We start from the raw sequence: 14761 nt of genomic DNA on the forward strand, positions 1-14761 counted from the left end.
AATTATTTATATTTCAACATGCTAACTAACATCTTAGAAGGTAACACTGCCTGTTACCTTCTAAAATTAAACGCTGTTAAGAGGGAACACATTTCGAAAAAGGAAGAGCAGGAAATAAGGTGGAAATAAAGATACATTCATGATTTTTCTAAAACTAACCAAAGAGCCTGGAATCAGAGTAAGTTTGTTATTCTGTCCTGATTTCAAGTGATCACTTAAATGAAGTGTCGTGAGGCAGGGAGGGACAGGCTTTAAGATAAAGTACCTCCTTTTCCCCGAGATCTTTTCCCAAAGTTTAAGTATGGAAAATCCACATAAATTACAGTTTATTTTGTATAAGAGCTATAACCAAGATAAAAAGACCAGGGAGGGAGAGGGAAAGGAAGGACTCAAGAGACACTGCAGGTAACACTGTTGAGATAGCTCATTTAATCACCTGTTGAAGAAATTATAGCAATTTTTAAACAAATGCTCACCCATAATGTCACTGTGGCTCCTGAAAGACAGTACCATGGAATACGTGTGTATAGAGGCATGTAAGGTTCCATCTCCTGTAATGTTAAAGAAATCACAAAGAAATTCAAAATCTCTCCTCTAAGTCAAGACTCCAAGCACTAGTCAATATCATAGAGCCCAGATAAAGTAGGAACCTCCCAAAAGGGCCTACTATAGGTCATGGAAAGCTACATTATAGGAATGGTTCCTTCTCTTGAAGGAGAAATCTCCAGGCCTCCTAGATGGGTTATCTTACACATGATATGAGACATAATGGATATACACAATTTCCTAAATGCTGAATTACGATGTTCAGGGCCTGGCACTGAGTAAATAAAGTCAAATAATGAATAATGAAGGTTGATGCTTAGGTAGACATGCTTTATGATGTTTAATGGTGTTATAATTTTATTCTAATTGAATTGAATTGCATTGCTCTGCATGATATTAAATTAGATGCTTTCTTTATATTTTTCAGATAAACTGTGTTCTTCCACATAGCTCAGGAGCCAAGACTTCCACCTTTAGTCTTTAAGAGTTATCAATGAAAGATATTGATTATACAGCTGATATTCTTAAGTGCATCAAGAAGTAAGTAGATTTTACCCAAAAGAAGCAAAAAATAGTAAAAAAAAAAACTGTCAGCAGAAATCAAAATCATGTAATTCCATAACATAATAGTTCACATTTTAATAATTTTTAGGGTGGTCTGAATAAAAATAGAACTCTCAACAGGCAGAGTAGGCTATCCAAGAGTCCTGCAGACCTCAGAATGTGTGTGCATGTATGCATATATGTCACTGTGTACATGTATGTTCATATGTGCACCCAATGTATGTGTGCTCATGCATGTGTATGCAAATTTGTGTGGGTGCACATGTGTGTTCCCAATGTGGATGCAAATGTGACAGTTCTGGTTTTCCTTAAACACTGAAGAAGCACTGCAATAAGTAAAACAAACAAACAAACAAACAAAATCTCTGTTTCGTGATTTCTAAACCATGAAAGCTAAGTGAAGCCAACAATTCACAGTGAATCAATACATATGGCTTTTTAACTGGATTCAAATGTAGGCATTCAATACATTTTTTTTTTCTGTTAATTTTTGGCAAAGCTAATAGGACTGCTTTTGTTTTCTCTTTTATTTCATGAAATAGGAATGAACATCATGTCATTGTTCTGTCAATATCTTTTAATATATTTTCTTAATTTCAAACTGCCACCCACATTGTTAATGTATTTTCTGAGATGTTTTCATGATATTTTGAGATGTTTTCATGATCTTTCAATGAAATTTAGTAATTGTTTAGTGAATGCCTAAATGGTGAAAATAATTTTAAATGTTATACTGCGAGAATAATTTTCTGAAGAGAACAGGGAATTCTACTGAAGAGAATGTATTTGGGACACATATTATTCTCTTTTAAATAGCAGCAGGAAACACAGTGATTGTAGATTATGGAAAGATAGGGGCTCAAAAAATATGTAACCAAGATTCTGGTCTTTAAAGGCAAAGCACTTCCATTTTCACATGAAAAAAGTGAGGTACCAAAAAGTTAAACAACTCAGTCAAGAACGTATAGCTGGTTTGTCAGCTAAGCATTCTAATATGTAGACTTCTTCCCCCACACACCAATACAATGATTCTCAATATAATCAATTAAAAGGGGCCATGTGAAGAAAAGTTAGTCTAATAAAATATAAGACCTCGATCTTAATATAAATATTATTTTAATTTTTATATATCACTTAGCATCATTTCAATGTCTGTACATTTATATACAAAGCCCACAGCATACACACTATTTTCCTTTTCACACTTAGTTTAATGTTATTATGCCTTGGATTTGTTTCCAAATAATTTAGTGACACAAAAGAGTATGAGTGTGAATGAAACAAGATTGTCCGTGAATTAAAAACGATTGATTCTGAGTGATGGGTTCATCCATGTAGTTGATTACACTTTTCTATCTACATTTGAAAGTGTTTGAAAATTTTCATATATATACATTTATATACATGTATGTATATTAGAAACAAGTAAAGAAGTTTATGTGATTTATATGTTGCAGAATATTTTAAAGGCAAATTAAACTATGATTATATGAGAAGAAACCTATAGCAGTGTGTCTATTGAGATATGCTGTCCGTTTCACAGTTTTCTAGTCTACCTTAGTCACTGCATTCAATTTCCTGTGTTTACACATAGCTTCAAATTCTGGTCTCAGCTGAAGCTGCTGCTGTTCCTCTTCAAAGTCCACCAGGTCCCACTCATATTCCAGTCTGGCTTGACGTTGTTTCCAAAACTCCAAAAATAAGGTGACTATAGGTAAATAAATATATAAAAAAAAGATATAAAAAAGTTAAAAACTTTTTCAACTTTTCCCTTTAATTACTTTGGTTGCAGGATGGTTCACATGTTTCAGGTGGCTATTCTTTCGCTGTTGTGTTTGATTAAAACTTCATCAATTATTAATGTTGGCATAATATTGTGTATACAATAATACACCGAAAAACAACTCATACAAAAATTTAAATTAATTTCTTGGTCAGTGGTCCAAGCAAGAATTTTTTTCAGACATATTAATATCTTCCTTCATTCAGATAATTTGAAGTAATATTTGAACTTAGCTTTTTATTAACACTGAAGTAATTTTTTGCATGTATCTTTTATTGAAATCATTCAAGTCATTCTACTGCTTTCTCAGGCTTAGGGAAATATACCTAGGAAGCATAAGAGCCAATCTCCAGCACAATTACTCTCTTTTTTAAAGTACACATACTATATATACACACAAAACTTCAGCTTTCTTTTTATGTCTTTATTTGAGTTTCCTTCCGTCACCCAGGCTGGTCTCGAACTCCCGGCTTCTAGTGATCCTTCCACCTCAGCCCCCCAAGTGCTGGAATTATCAACTTTCAATTGAAGAATATATATTTATAGAATAATACATAAAATATAAATGTACAATTAAAAAAATCACAAAATAAATATACCAATATAATCAGCACCAATATAAAAACTATTCCATTACAAATGGATTTACATAAATGATACACAACTGATATTTTTTTGTGTCAAGCTTTTTTTTTTTTTTTGGTTCAACTTTGTTGCTGTGTGCAGTGAAAATTCATTTATTTTCATTGCTGCATAGTGTTCGACTCTATGGTTAAATTGCAATTCTGGTTATATATTCTTGGGCTGACAGACATTTGAGTTGTTTCCAGATACCTGCTATTACACACAGTGCTGCTGTGAACATTCTTGTACATATCTATTGATGGGCATATACATACCTTTCTATTGGGATATACTTAGGAAGAGAATACTAACGCATCCAATATTAACTCATAATTTTACCATGTGTAAAAGATTCAACTTTCTGGCTCACTCTCTACCTTTTAAATAATGTAAGGAACTATGGATGATATCCACACATTTTTAAAAATCCTAATTATATTTTTATCATTACAGTCATCTAATTGCTCTCTCAGCTTCCAAAATATATTTTTCCAGTGCAAATATACCTATCATCTGACTGTTGGTTTTTTGTTTGTTTATTTGCTCATGTATACATTGGCTTATGTTTTCCTTTGCTCATTATTTAAACTTTAAAGAAATATTTAAACATTTATTAAGTGGGAAGAACACAGTAGACTAACCACTCAACAATTGTAAAGTGTACAATTAATTATTGTGGACCATAGTACAATGTTGTACAGACCTTATTCATCTTGCTTAATTGAAACTTTAAAGTATGCTTATTGATTAGTAAGTGCTCATTTCCTAATTGTACAGCCCCTGGTAACCACAATTCCACTCTTTGATTCCATGAGTTTGGCTATTTTAGATACCTCATATAACTCCTCCAGTCAAAAAGTAATTCAGCCCTCCTCTGTACTCCCTTAGCATTTACAATGCACTTCTACGAAAGTAGACTTCAGATTCTATCCCAATTAGATTGTAACTTTCTTAACAGCAGGTTATATTTCATTCACTTATTCATTCTATCATTTAATATTGGTTGTGAATTTCATGAGGCAGAAACTTTTACTCTGTTCATTTCATTACTGCTTTATTCAGTAGATACATTGTTAGCAGGGAGAACAGTTTCATGAACTTGGTACTATTAAACACTTTAATATTTGCTTGTTTGTTTACACTACAATAGAACAACTACCATTAATTTTAGAAGCAGTATTTGGTTACTGTGGCTATGCAAGAGATTGGATGTCATATACATACTGCTAAAACTTTTAAAAACACTAAGCATTTAAAATTTTTTGTCTCAAAGTTTGTTAATGCTGAAGTAGAAATAAGAAAGCTGGCCAACATAGATGGGATTGTGAGATAAATTAATGATGGTACAAAATAGTTAGCAAAAAGAGTACTGTAAGGAAAGAGAAATGATGTGGACTAAAAACAAAATTGTTCCCATGATTTCTACAGACTTTTGTGATTATAAGTATATAGGAATCACAGGATTCACATATTCCCTGAAAAGGATTTCAGGAAATTAAAGGGACCCTTGGTTTGGGCCTTATAGATTGTGCCTAAATAGGACTTGACCTTTTTCATTTTTAAGAAGGAATACAATTAGCATTTAAATTATTCACTTATTCAACATATATTTGAATACATACCATACGCCTAGCCCTGGAACTATGGAGATGAAAGCCATGGTGTTTGTCCTAAAGGAGCAAGTAATCTAGTGACGAGCCTGGCTTATACACAATTACAATCATGGAGGCATGTACACTCAAAATGTGTCTTACAATCAAGGACCATGTATGTGCATATTTAAATTCCTATTGCCTCGAAGAGTACCTGTTCCAGGGTAGAAACTTTAAAAACTAGTTGCTGAATTATATTAAAGTATAAATAAAATGAAGTCACTAAATTTCTGAAATAAAACCTAGGTGAACATCTTACATTCTCTCTCAGTGGGGAACGTTTTCTAAAGAAACACAAAAACAAGAAAAACCATAAGGAAAGTTTTATGACCAGTAATATATATTAAAATGTCCATTGATTACGAATGAGATCAAATGTAAATTACAAACTGAAAAAAATATTTGCAATTTATGTGGCAGACAAAGGATTACTGTGCTTATTATACAAAAGCACATGTGAATTATAAAAAAATTTAAATACTTCAAACATCAAGGAGAGCCAATGGTCAGTAAATATTAAAAACGTGATCAGTCTCACTTGTGATCAAGTAACTGCAAATAGTGCTGTAGGGTGCTCCACACACACCCACTTCTCTATTTATGATGTAATATAAGGCAGGTGTTGGTGCACAATCTCTCTCAAAGGAAACAATGGAAAATTCTCACAATGCATTTGTTTTAATCATGCACCTATCATTCATTTTCGATTCCAAGTAATGAGAGGCAGGATTTGGCAGCCTCATGAAAAATGGATGTATATACTACAACTTACAAAAACTGGGGTTGCTATTAAACCATTAATAAGATTTCTCGATTCTTTGTTCTCTCTTTGAATCTAGGCTGCTCTCTTCAGACCACAGCAGCCAAGCAGAAATGAGAGAAAGCCATAAATCCCTCTGCTTTGCACACATACCTACAAATTTTGATTTTATTTGCCTGGATAATGCAGCCCTTGCCCACTTTTTTTTTTTTCTTGAGACGGAGTCTCGCACTGTCGCCCAGGCTGGAGTGCAGTGGCACGATCTCAGCTCACTGCAAGCTCAGCCTCCTGGGTTCATGCCATTCTCCTGCCTCAGCCTCCCAGGTAGCTGGGACTACAGGCACCCGCCACCACGCCTGGCTTATTTTTTTTGGTATTTTTTAGTAGAGATGGGGTTTCACTGTGTTAGCCAGGGTAGTCTTGATCTCCTGACCTCGTGATCTGCTCGCCTCGGCCTCCCAAAGTGCTGGGATTACAGGCGTAAGCCACCGTGCCTGGCTGCCCTTGCCCAGTTTTGAATGGCACATGTTTGTGTTTGTTAGAGGTGTTTTTTAATTGGGAAAAATGTCTAATTTACACCTAGTAACTCCAAGTTTTGTGATATATTTTAGACCAGTCTTTAGGTCTCTTCTAACAAAGTTATTCTTACAGAAAATATTTTCCTTGCTGATGATAGGAAAAATTTCATGACACTTTAACTTTCCAACTGAAATAGTTAAAATATGAAGTCCTGGGCATTTTCAAAGTTAAGGGAAATTCCATTTTATATGAAGGATTTTTAATGAATGAATGTGGAAATGGAAACTATAACTAGACAATTTAGACTCACAAATGTTCCTTAGTCCTCAAGTTTTTAATCTTTGTTCCAGTTTGTATACGACTCAATATCCTCCAGCCACAAAATATTTGTTTAGTCTCTCCTGAATTAAGTACTTTTTGAGGCTGTTTTTAACATGGCACTGAAAGACAGTGGGAAATTAATACATTTGATGTTTCAAAAATTATGTTGTCTCTTAGAGAAATGAGCTGATGTTTAATAGATACCTTTGTGGACCAAGAACTAATAGCTGCTAATATGCACTCCATCAGTGTATTAATGCCAACAAAGACACAATGATCTAAAACCACATTTGGTATGTAAGATATTTCATCTGTCATATATTATATGGAGGCAAAACAACACATTAATCGGAAGAAAGCTGTTTCTTTATGGGACTATTTACTCACCCCAAATTCCCATGAATATTGCAAAGAACACTGTTGACTCATTATCAAACAAATGGGAGAACTGTAAAAATAAAAATAACAATATCACAAAGATAATTTAGTACTAAATGTAATAAAAAGGAGGGAAATTCCAAGTCTTTTCAACCTATTACAATGCATACATACCTTTGAAGCCAAACACGTACTATTTAGTCTCCAATAATCACACACTTGATCACAGAGTGGGCACATGATCATCTGACCACCAATCTCAGGGTCACAGATTTCAGTGCTGCAAGAGGAGCAGCCAAGTTATTGAAAAGTGATAGTTGTTTAGGTAAAAGTACAAGCTGTTCTTATTAGAACAACTACTTATATAACTTCTCACATATAACAGAAGGGGCAATCAAGCAGCAATTTCTATAGTGGGTCAAGTCACGCTTTGAGGAGCAGACTTTTCAGAGCCCATCTTTAAAAACAGATTTTCCATAAAGCACCAGGTGAGAGGCGACTGCTATGTTTGAGTAGTTTTTGGAAAATATCAATTATCTGCTGCTATAAGGAAACATTCTGAAGGAAACGCCCCGGAAATAATAACAACAGCTTCATTTGGCACAAGATAAAGACGTTTTTTCTATCTGGGCAACTCAGGTGCACTTACCTGCTTGTGTTATGTTCCATTGATAATAAACCATAAATAAAACAAGCTAAGCCAACTACAGCTGCAAAGAATAGCATTTCTGTGTAAAATCCAAGAAAGACAAAATAGATACCAATTTTTTCTCCATAATAATTCCTGTGAAAAAGAGTAAAAACAGAATCAGAATATGGAAGAATGTTACAGTCCAGAGAGCCTTGATTTTGTATTCAGACAGGCATATATTCTAATTTTGGCTCCATTGCTTTCTAGACATGTAATTTTGGTGCAGTTACTCAACTCTCTAAACTTCAGTTTCCATATCATTATCATGTTTTAACACAAGATACTGCTTATTCCATAGTGCAAGGACTGATATAAGGATTTAAAGGGATAACAGATATAAGTAGAGAGCCAATTAAATGGAATTTAAATTTAAAATTTGAATAAGATAATTTGGAAAGCCTCCATATTATAAAGATAATTTAAATGGTTTTTAAATAAACTACAGAATATTCTGCAATGTAATTTCTAGGAATGAACTTAACAAATCAAAACCATATCCAAAATCTGCATGGACTTTTGCTTTATTTCTCTAAAACTGAAAACATTTCTCTGACCACATTGTAGGTATACATTTCCATCTTTCTCCAACTTTGAATCTTGGATGTTTACAGGATTGTGACATACGTAGCAGGCTAAGGAATTAAACATGACTACTTTAGCAAAAATTCTATGTAATATGCAGCTCAGCTCTTGGCTTTCAAAGAATTGAAAAGTGACAGCACTTATTGGCACAAACTTTTAATTCTCACAACCAAGTGTTTTGTTTTTAACTGAGTACCCATTTAGGAATGAGAGAAAGTAGTTCTCTGCTCCTCAGAAAGTCAGGTTTTCTTGTTGTTGTTGTTTAACCTGATTAATCTTCCTCCTTATTCATATAGATCCCAGCTCACCAAATCTGTGAGTCTTTCCACGGTTTCCTAGGCAGAAAGATGTGATATCTTTTGTGTTCTAGTAGTATGCCATATGATTCTGTGAAAGTACTTAATATTAAATTGTAATTTCTATATATGCTCAACAAGAACACATATCTGAACATAAAGGTTATAAACATTTTTTCTCAAGGAGATTTTAAAATAGATTTATCATATTCAATATTAACTTTATTGAACCTCCCATTCTTCATATTTCAGCACTCTTAACATTAGTAGGCATCTTTCTGCTTATCCTGTCTTTTTCATTCTTTTCAGTGATGATGAACAGTTTGCATTGTTAACTTCCCTAATTTGGTTTTCCAGATCACTATAAACTTGAAATTAAATTATAATGCTATAATATTCCCTTGTTAATCTGCCATTCGCAACTTCCTTAGCTTACTCAGAGTGAATGAACTTCGTTTCTCCCGGTTTTTTGCTGAAAAATGTAGAAATTATTGCAATAGTATATAACATCAAAATCAGAAAAGTACAAAAATATATTTTATGAAATTTACTGTTAACCATGTCTAATTTTTAATGTTTTAAAAATTGCAGAATCAATGTTATTAGAAATATAATATCAACATTATTGCTATAGCCTTAATTTAAAAATTCTTTAAGAATTCATAAGGAAACTGGATATTTCAACAACCTTAGTTTTAAAGTACTACTTTTTTCTCCTTTTCAATTGTCACAATTCTTATTCCTTGAGCATAAAAAATAAAATCCCTCAAGAACTCCAAACCTGTCAAAAAAAGCAACTGCTGAGAATTTACTAAATGATATCAGGTTAAGTATTTATTACATGTGGAAATATACAAATTATTTTACTAAACTTTGGACTTGGGTATCTAACAGTAACAGATTAACAACTAAATAATCTTTCAGGATCTTAGACAGCAAGAGATATTTCTTAGATTTGCAATATGGTAAAAATGTATACATTATTGAAATCACATTTAATATTTAACTTAAACTATCTTATTAGACATAACTAAGAAAATAAGAGAAATCTAATAATGTGAGACACTCTATAAAAGCTCAAATATAGGGAGAGCCTTCTTTTGCGTATTATTTTTTAGAAAAATATGCCATATATTTAAATCTATGATCATTTTTAACCTGTCTATTTTACTTATTAGACTTTCAACTGATCTGTGGCACTGCACCATTTAACATAGCATCTGATAGGTAGATGTGTGTTAGATACTGTGTGAGGGGACTGCTCTCATTTTGTATTTCCAAGATGTAATATTTAGTTGAAGACATAGTAAATAATCAAAAGAATGATGACAGAATTAAATTGAATACAATCTTGATAAATCAATCAATGCAAACTTTTTTTCTAAAATGATTTATTTTTATAATGAATCCATAAACATTTGAGAAACTTAGCTTCAGTATTATCCTCACATTGTAATAACATTATCTGTACCACACATATATTTAGTCTATGCTATTTAGTATGTGGCAGTATTTCAATTTTGTTTCTAAGCATTAACATACAACATATGGATATCAAAAAACAAAATTACCTGAAGTGTAAGCTGGAAGGAAAAAAAAAGAGCTGATAGAGCTGATGTGCCAGTGATCAGTCTTCAATTTTATATGCTCTATCAGCCCATTTTTTTCAATCTTAGCATTGCCATTTTCCCTAAAAATATTATCTAATGTGACAAAATTATCTGTGCTCAAAAGGCAGAAAAACCACTTCCAGATATCTGGACATTAAAGTGATGGTTGGTATAGAGGTAACATAAAATATGTGAAAGCTAGGAACTCAGATTCCTATAAACTGTATCTCTTTCTAGACACCCTATCATTCTGTCTTCCTTATTTTTGTCCTCCATATCCAATAATCCATTAGGTCCAATGAATTCTGTCATAAAAATATTTTTTCTAATTCATAGTCTCCTCTCCTTCCTGTTGTCAATGCCTTGAAAAGACCTCCAAAATTTATTGCTGGACAATTTTAACAGCCTCCTTACTTCCCTGAGTTCAATCTTATATTCATCTAAATTATCTTTTGTTTCCAATAAAATGATGTTTCTAAAGTAAAAATTGAGCAATATCCTTTTCTTCCTTCAAAGCTTCATCTTTTTACTTCAGCATTGTTCTTCAGGATTTTGTTCCTGGTAAACATTCAAATCTCCTTTGCCGACACTCCTACATGAACTAAACACACAATGCTCTTGTGTGTTCTCTTTGCCTGAGATATTCTTACCTAACTTCTTTCCCTACCATACTGCTACTTATCTTTCAAGACATAGTTCAAAAGCACTGTGAAGCTTTCCTAGAGGTTGTCATGAAGATAGGTGCTTTTCCCTCTGTATTTTGTTTGGAGTATTACTGTGCTGTAACTAATGTGCATTCGTGTGTGTTCCTGCAAACAAATTCATGTTAGGAAACCACCATCTGATTATCTTTGTAGGCACAGTACCTTGCTTGATATGTAGTGATGCTTAATAAAGTCTCATTAAAAGAAATGTGTAAATTGTACTTATGCATCTATGAATAAATTCTTTCTTTTCTTTTTTGCTTTTTTTTTTTTTTTTGAAGCAGGGTCTCACTCTGTTGTGCTAGGCTGGAGGGTAGTGGTGCGATCTCGGCTCATTGCAACATCCGTTTCCCAGGTTCAAGCAATTCTCCTGCCTCAGCCTCCAAAGTAGCTGAGATTACAGTTGTGTGTGCCACCACGCTGGGGTAAATTTTGTATTATTATTATTATTATTTTTTTAAGTAGAGACGGGGTTTCACCATGTTGACCAGGGTCATCTCAAACTCCTGACCTAAAGTGATCTGCCTGCCTTGGCCTTCCAAAGTGGTGAGATTACAGGCAAATTTCTTTCTATTTTAAGAATATTTTAACTTTTATCAAGTCTACCCACAAAACCTTTACTAAAACCCATGAAATCAACAAGGAGAGGAAAAACACCCAAACCCAACACAGGCCTTCAGTATCATGACAGAGAAAATCACGATCCTCAAATTACCTGTAAGTAAGGAAATAGAAACAACTTCAACACCTGCTGCTACAAATCTAAGACACAGAAGAGAGGTGAAGATGTTTAAGAAATTATAGGGGAAAAATGTAAAGTAGGGTGGAAAATATAAAGAAACACAGCTAAAATAACCCTAGAGAAAAGTTTAACTAAATGCCCTAATGCAGAATATATGTTGGGATTTGGTCATTTATAATCTATAAGAAAGGATCTGAAAAGAGTGAGACTGGAAGTGGCAGCCTGAGATAAGCAATATTTCTTGAGAAGAATCAGATACAAAGAGAATACTGGTACTCCTTGGAGGAGTGTCAGTAAACAGAAAAAAGAAAATAAGAGAGGAGAGTTGGAATCTTGTAGAAATGAAAGAAATAGGCTTCGCAGGGTAAGGGAAGATGGGTGCCCACAGCTCTGACACTCACAGGAAGCTTCAGGTCCAGCACACGCAGAAACAGATTCTCCCTCACTCCCATTCACCAGGTTGAGCATCCCTTATCTGAAAATTTGAAACACAAAATTCTCCAAAATCTGAAACTTTTTCAGTGCTGACATGATGCCACAAGTAGAAAATGCTACCCCTGACCTCATGTGATGAGCCACAGTCAAAACACAGGCACACAATGATGAAAATGACATTTTTAACACTGCAGAAAAGGTGTCTACAGACAACATGTTGAGAATGTGTGATGGACTAACAGAGAAGGGCACTCTAGTGCTAGAAACTCTGTTCATAAATTAAAAACAAATTGAAATAAGTAGGCCACATCCATAAAAAAACATGCAAAACAAAAACAAAATCAGAAAATGCTAAGTAAATAATTTAGTCTGATAATTCTCCCCAAATAACATGGAATCGAATAATACTGTAATAAAAACCTTAAAACAGAGTGAACTCTTCTCAAATAAATATTTGCTGATACAAGAAAACCCCAGAAATATAAAAACTAAAAAAACGAATAGAGAAGAGTGGAAAGATATAAAACAAAAATTGATTGAACTCCAGAGATAAGTAGAGCAAATTATAAATCATATCAGATCACATCAGAAGTAATACTGAAATTAGCAAGTAACAAACGAAACACAGACACAGTGCCAGTGATCAGAGGGGTCTCCCCCAGGATGCCGAAGCACAGGAGCAAGGAGAGAGGGTCATCTCTCTTTTCACCCCACCACAGAGCACTGCTGTGAATAGGCAGAAATACTGAAGCGCTGCGAGGCTGAGCCTATCTGTTGGCTCTTACTCCTAAGTGCCATCTACTGGATAGTAGCCCAAATTACAACACTGAAAACATTTCTGCCAATATACAAAACTGTGAAACCCAAGGCAAGAATCCAGCCACAAATAAAGACCCTGTACAGAGCCTTGGCTCTCTGAAAGCACCCAGTAATGAAGCCAATTGACTATACTCAACTTATGCTACAATTAGTGGAACACCAGCCCTCTCAGGCAAGAAAGATTCAGTGCAAGAACTCTGGAAATTCAAAAAGTCAGTGTCCCCTTACCTCCAAATGAGCTCCTCAGCAATGGTTCTTAACTAGATGGTAACGACAGAAATGACAGACATAGAATTCAGAATCTAGATGGAAAGGACACTCATCGAGATTGAAGAGAAAGTTAAAACCCAATCCAGTAATCCAGGAATCCAGTAAAACAATCTAAGAGCTGAAAGATAAAATAGCCATTTTAGGAAAAAACAAAACTGAACTTCTGGAATGGAAGCAATCACTACAAGGATTTTATAATACAATAGGAAGCATTAACAGCAGAATAGATAGACCAAGCTGAGGAAAGCACCTCAGAGCTCAAAAACCAGTTCTTCAAATCAACTGAGCCAGACAAAAGTTAAAAAAAAAAAAAGAACAAAACCTCCAAGAAATTTAGGATTATATAGAGACCAGACGTATGACTTATTGGCATTCCTGAGACAGGAAAGTAAACAACCTGGAAAAAATATTTGAGGATATAGTCTATAAAAATGTCCCCAATCTCACCAGAAATTGATAGACAAATTTAAGAAAGATAGAGAACGCTGATGAGACACTATATCCCCAAGGCACATAGTCATCAGATTCACCAAGTTCAACACGGACAAAAAAATTTAAAGGCAGCTAGAGAGAAGGGTCAGATTACATCCAAATGGAAGCCCATCAGGCTAGCAGCAGACCTGTCAGCAGAAATCTTACAAGCCAGAAGAGATCGGAAGCCTATTTGTAGCATCCTTAAAGAAAAGAAATTCTAACCAAGAATTTCATATCTCATCAGACTAAGCTTCATAAGTGAAGGAGAAATACAATTCTTCTCAGACAAGCAAATTCTGAGATAATTTTTTACCACCAGACATGGCTTACAAGAGGTCCTTAAGGGAGTACTAAACATGGAATAAAAGAACAACACCTGCTATCACAAAACACAGTTAAACACATAGCCCAAAGGCACTATAAAGAGACTATACAATCAAGTCTACAAAACAACAAGCTAACAACATGATGACAAGATCAAAATCTCACATATCAATACTAACACTGGATATAAATGGTCTAAACACTGCATGTAAAAGACATAGAGTGGCAAGCTGGATAAAAACACAAGATCCAACTGTCTGCTGTCTTTAAGAGACCTGTCTCACCTCTAATGACACTCACAGGTTCAAAGTAAAGGGATGGAGAAAGATCTACCATGCAAATGGAAAACAAAAACAACAGGAATCTCTATTCTATCAGATGAAACAGACTTTAAACCAACAAGAATTAAGAAGGGCAAATCAGGCCATTACATAATTATAAAGGGCTCAATTCAACAAGAAGACTTAACTATCCTAAATATATATGTACCCAACAATGGAGCACCCATGTTTATAAAACAAGCCCTTCTTGACCTATAAAAATACTCAGAGAGCCACATAATAGTAGTGGGAGACTTCAGCATCCCACTGACAGCATTAGACAGATTATTGATGCAGAAAACTAGCAAAAGAATTCTGGACTTAAACTCAACACTGGACCAATTGGA

At 34.2% G+C, this 14761-nt stretch overlaps 1 protein-coding gene across 2 annotated transcripts in view; it reads right to left on the reverse strand.

Annotated features, from left to right (window-relative positions):
* Positions 1 to 14761, reverse strand: part of ANO5 (anoctamin 5) — an 88565-nt gene that overhangs the window by 22410 nt on the left and 51394 nt on the right. For both annotated transcript variants that reach the window (XM_032166402.3, XM_032166401.3), the window contains exons 9-13: positions 7797 to 7931; positions 7322 to 7427; positions 7157 to 7217; positions 2667 to 2818; positions 477 to 551 (exon numbers count right to left, since the gene is read on the reverse strand). In XM_032166402.3, the coding sequence (XP_032022293.1) occupies positions 477 to 551; positions 2667 to 2818; positions 7157 to 7217; positions 7322 to 7427; positions 7797 to 7931 (529 nt within the window). The remainder of the gene's footprint in view (positions 1 to 476; positions 552 to 2666; positions 2819 to 7156; positions 7218 to 7321; positions 7428 to 7796; positions 7932 to 14761) is intronic.

This window comes from Hylobates moloch, unplaced genomic scaffold (assembly GCF_009828535.3).
Source record: "Hylobates moloch isolate HMO894 unplaced genomic scaffold, HMol_V3 SCAFFOLD_11, whole genome shotgun sequence".
Classification (NCBI taxonomy): Eukaryota; Metazoa; Chordata; class Mammalia; order Primates; family Hylobatidae; genus Hylobates; species Hylobates moloch.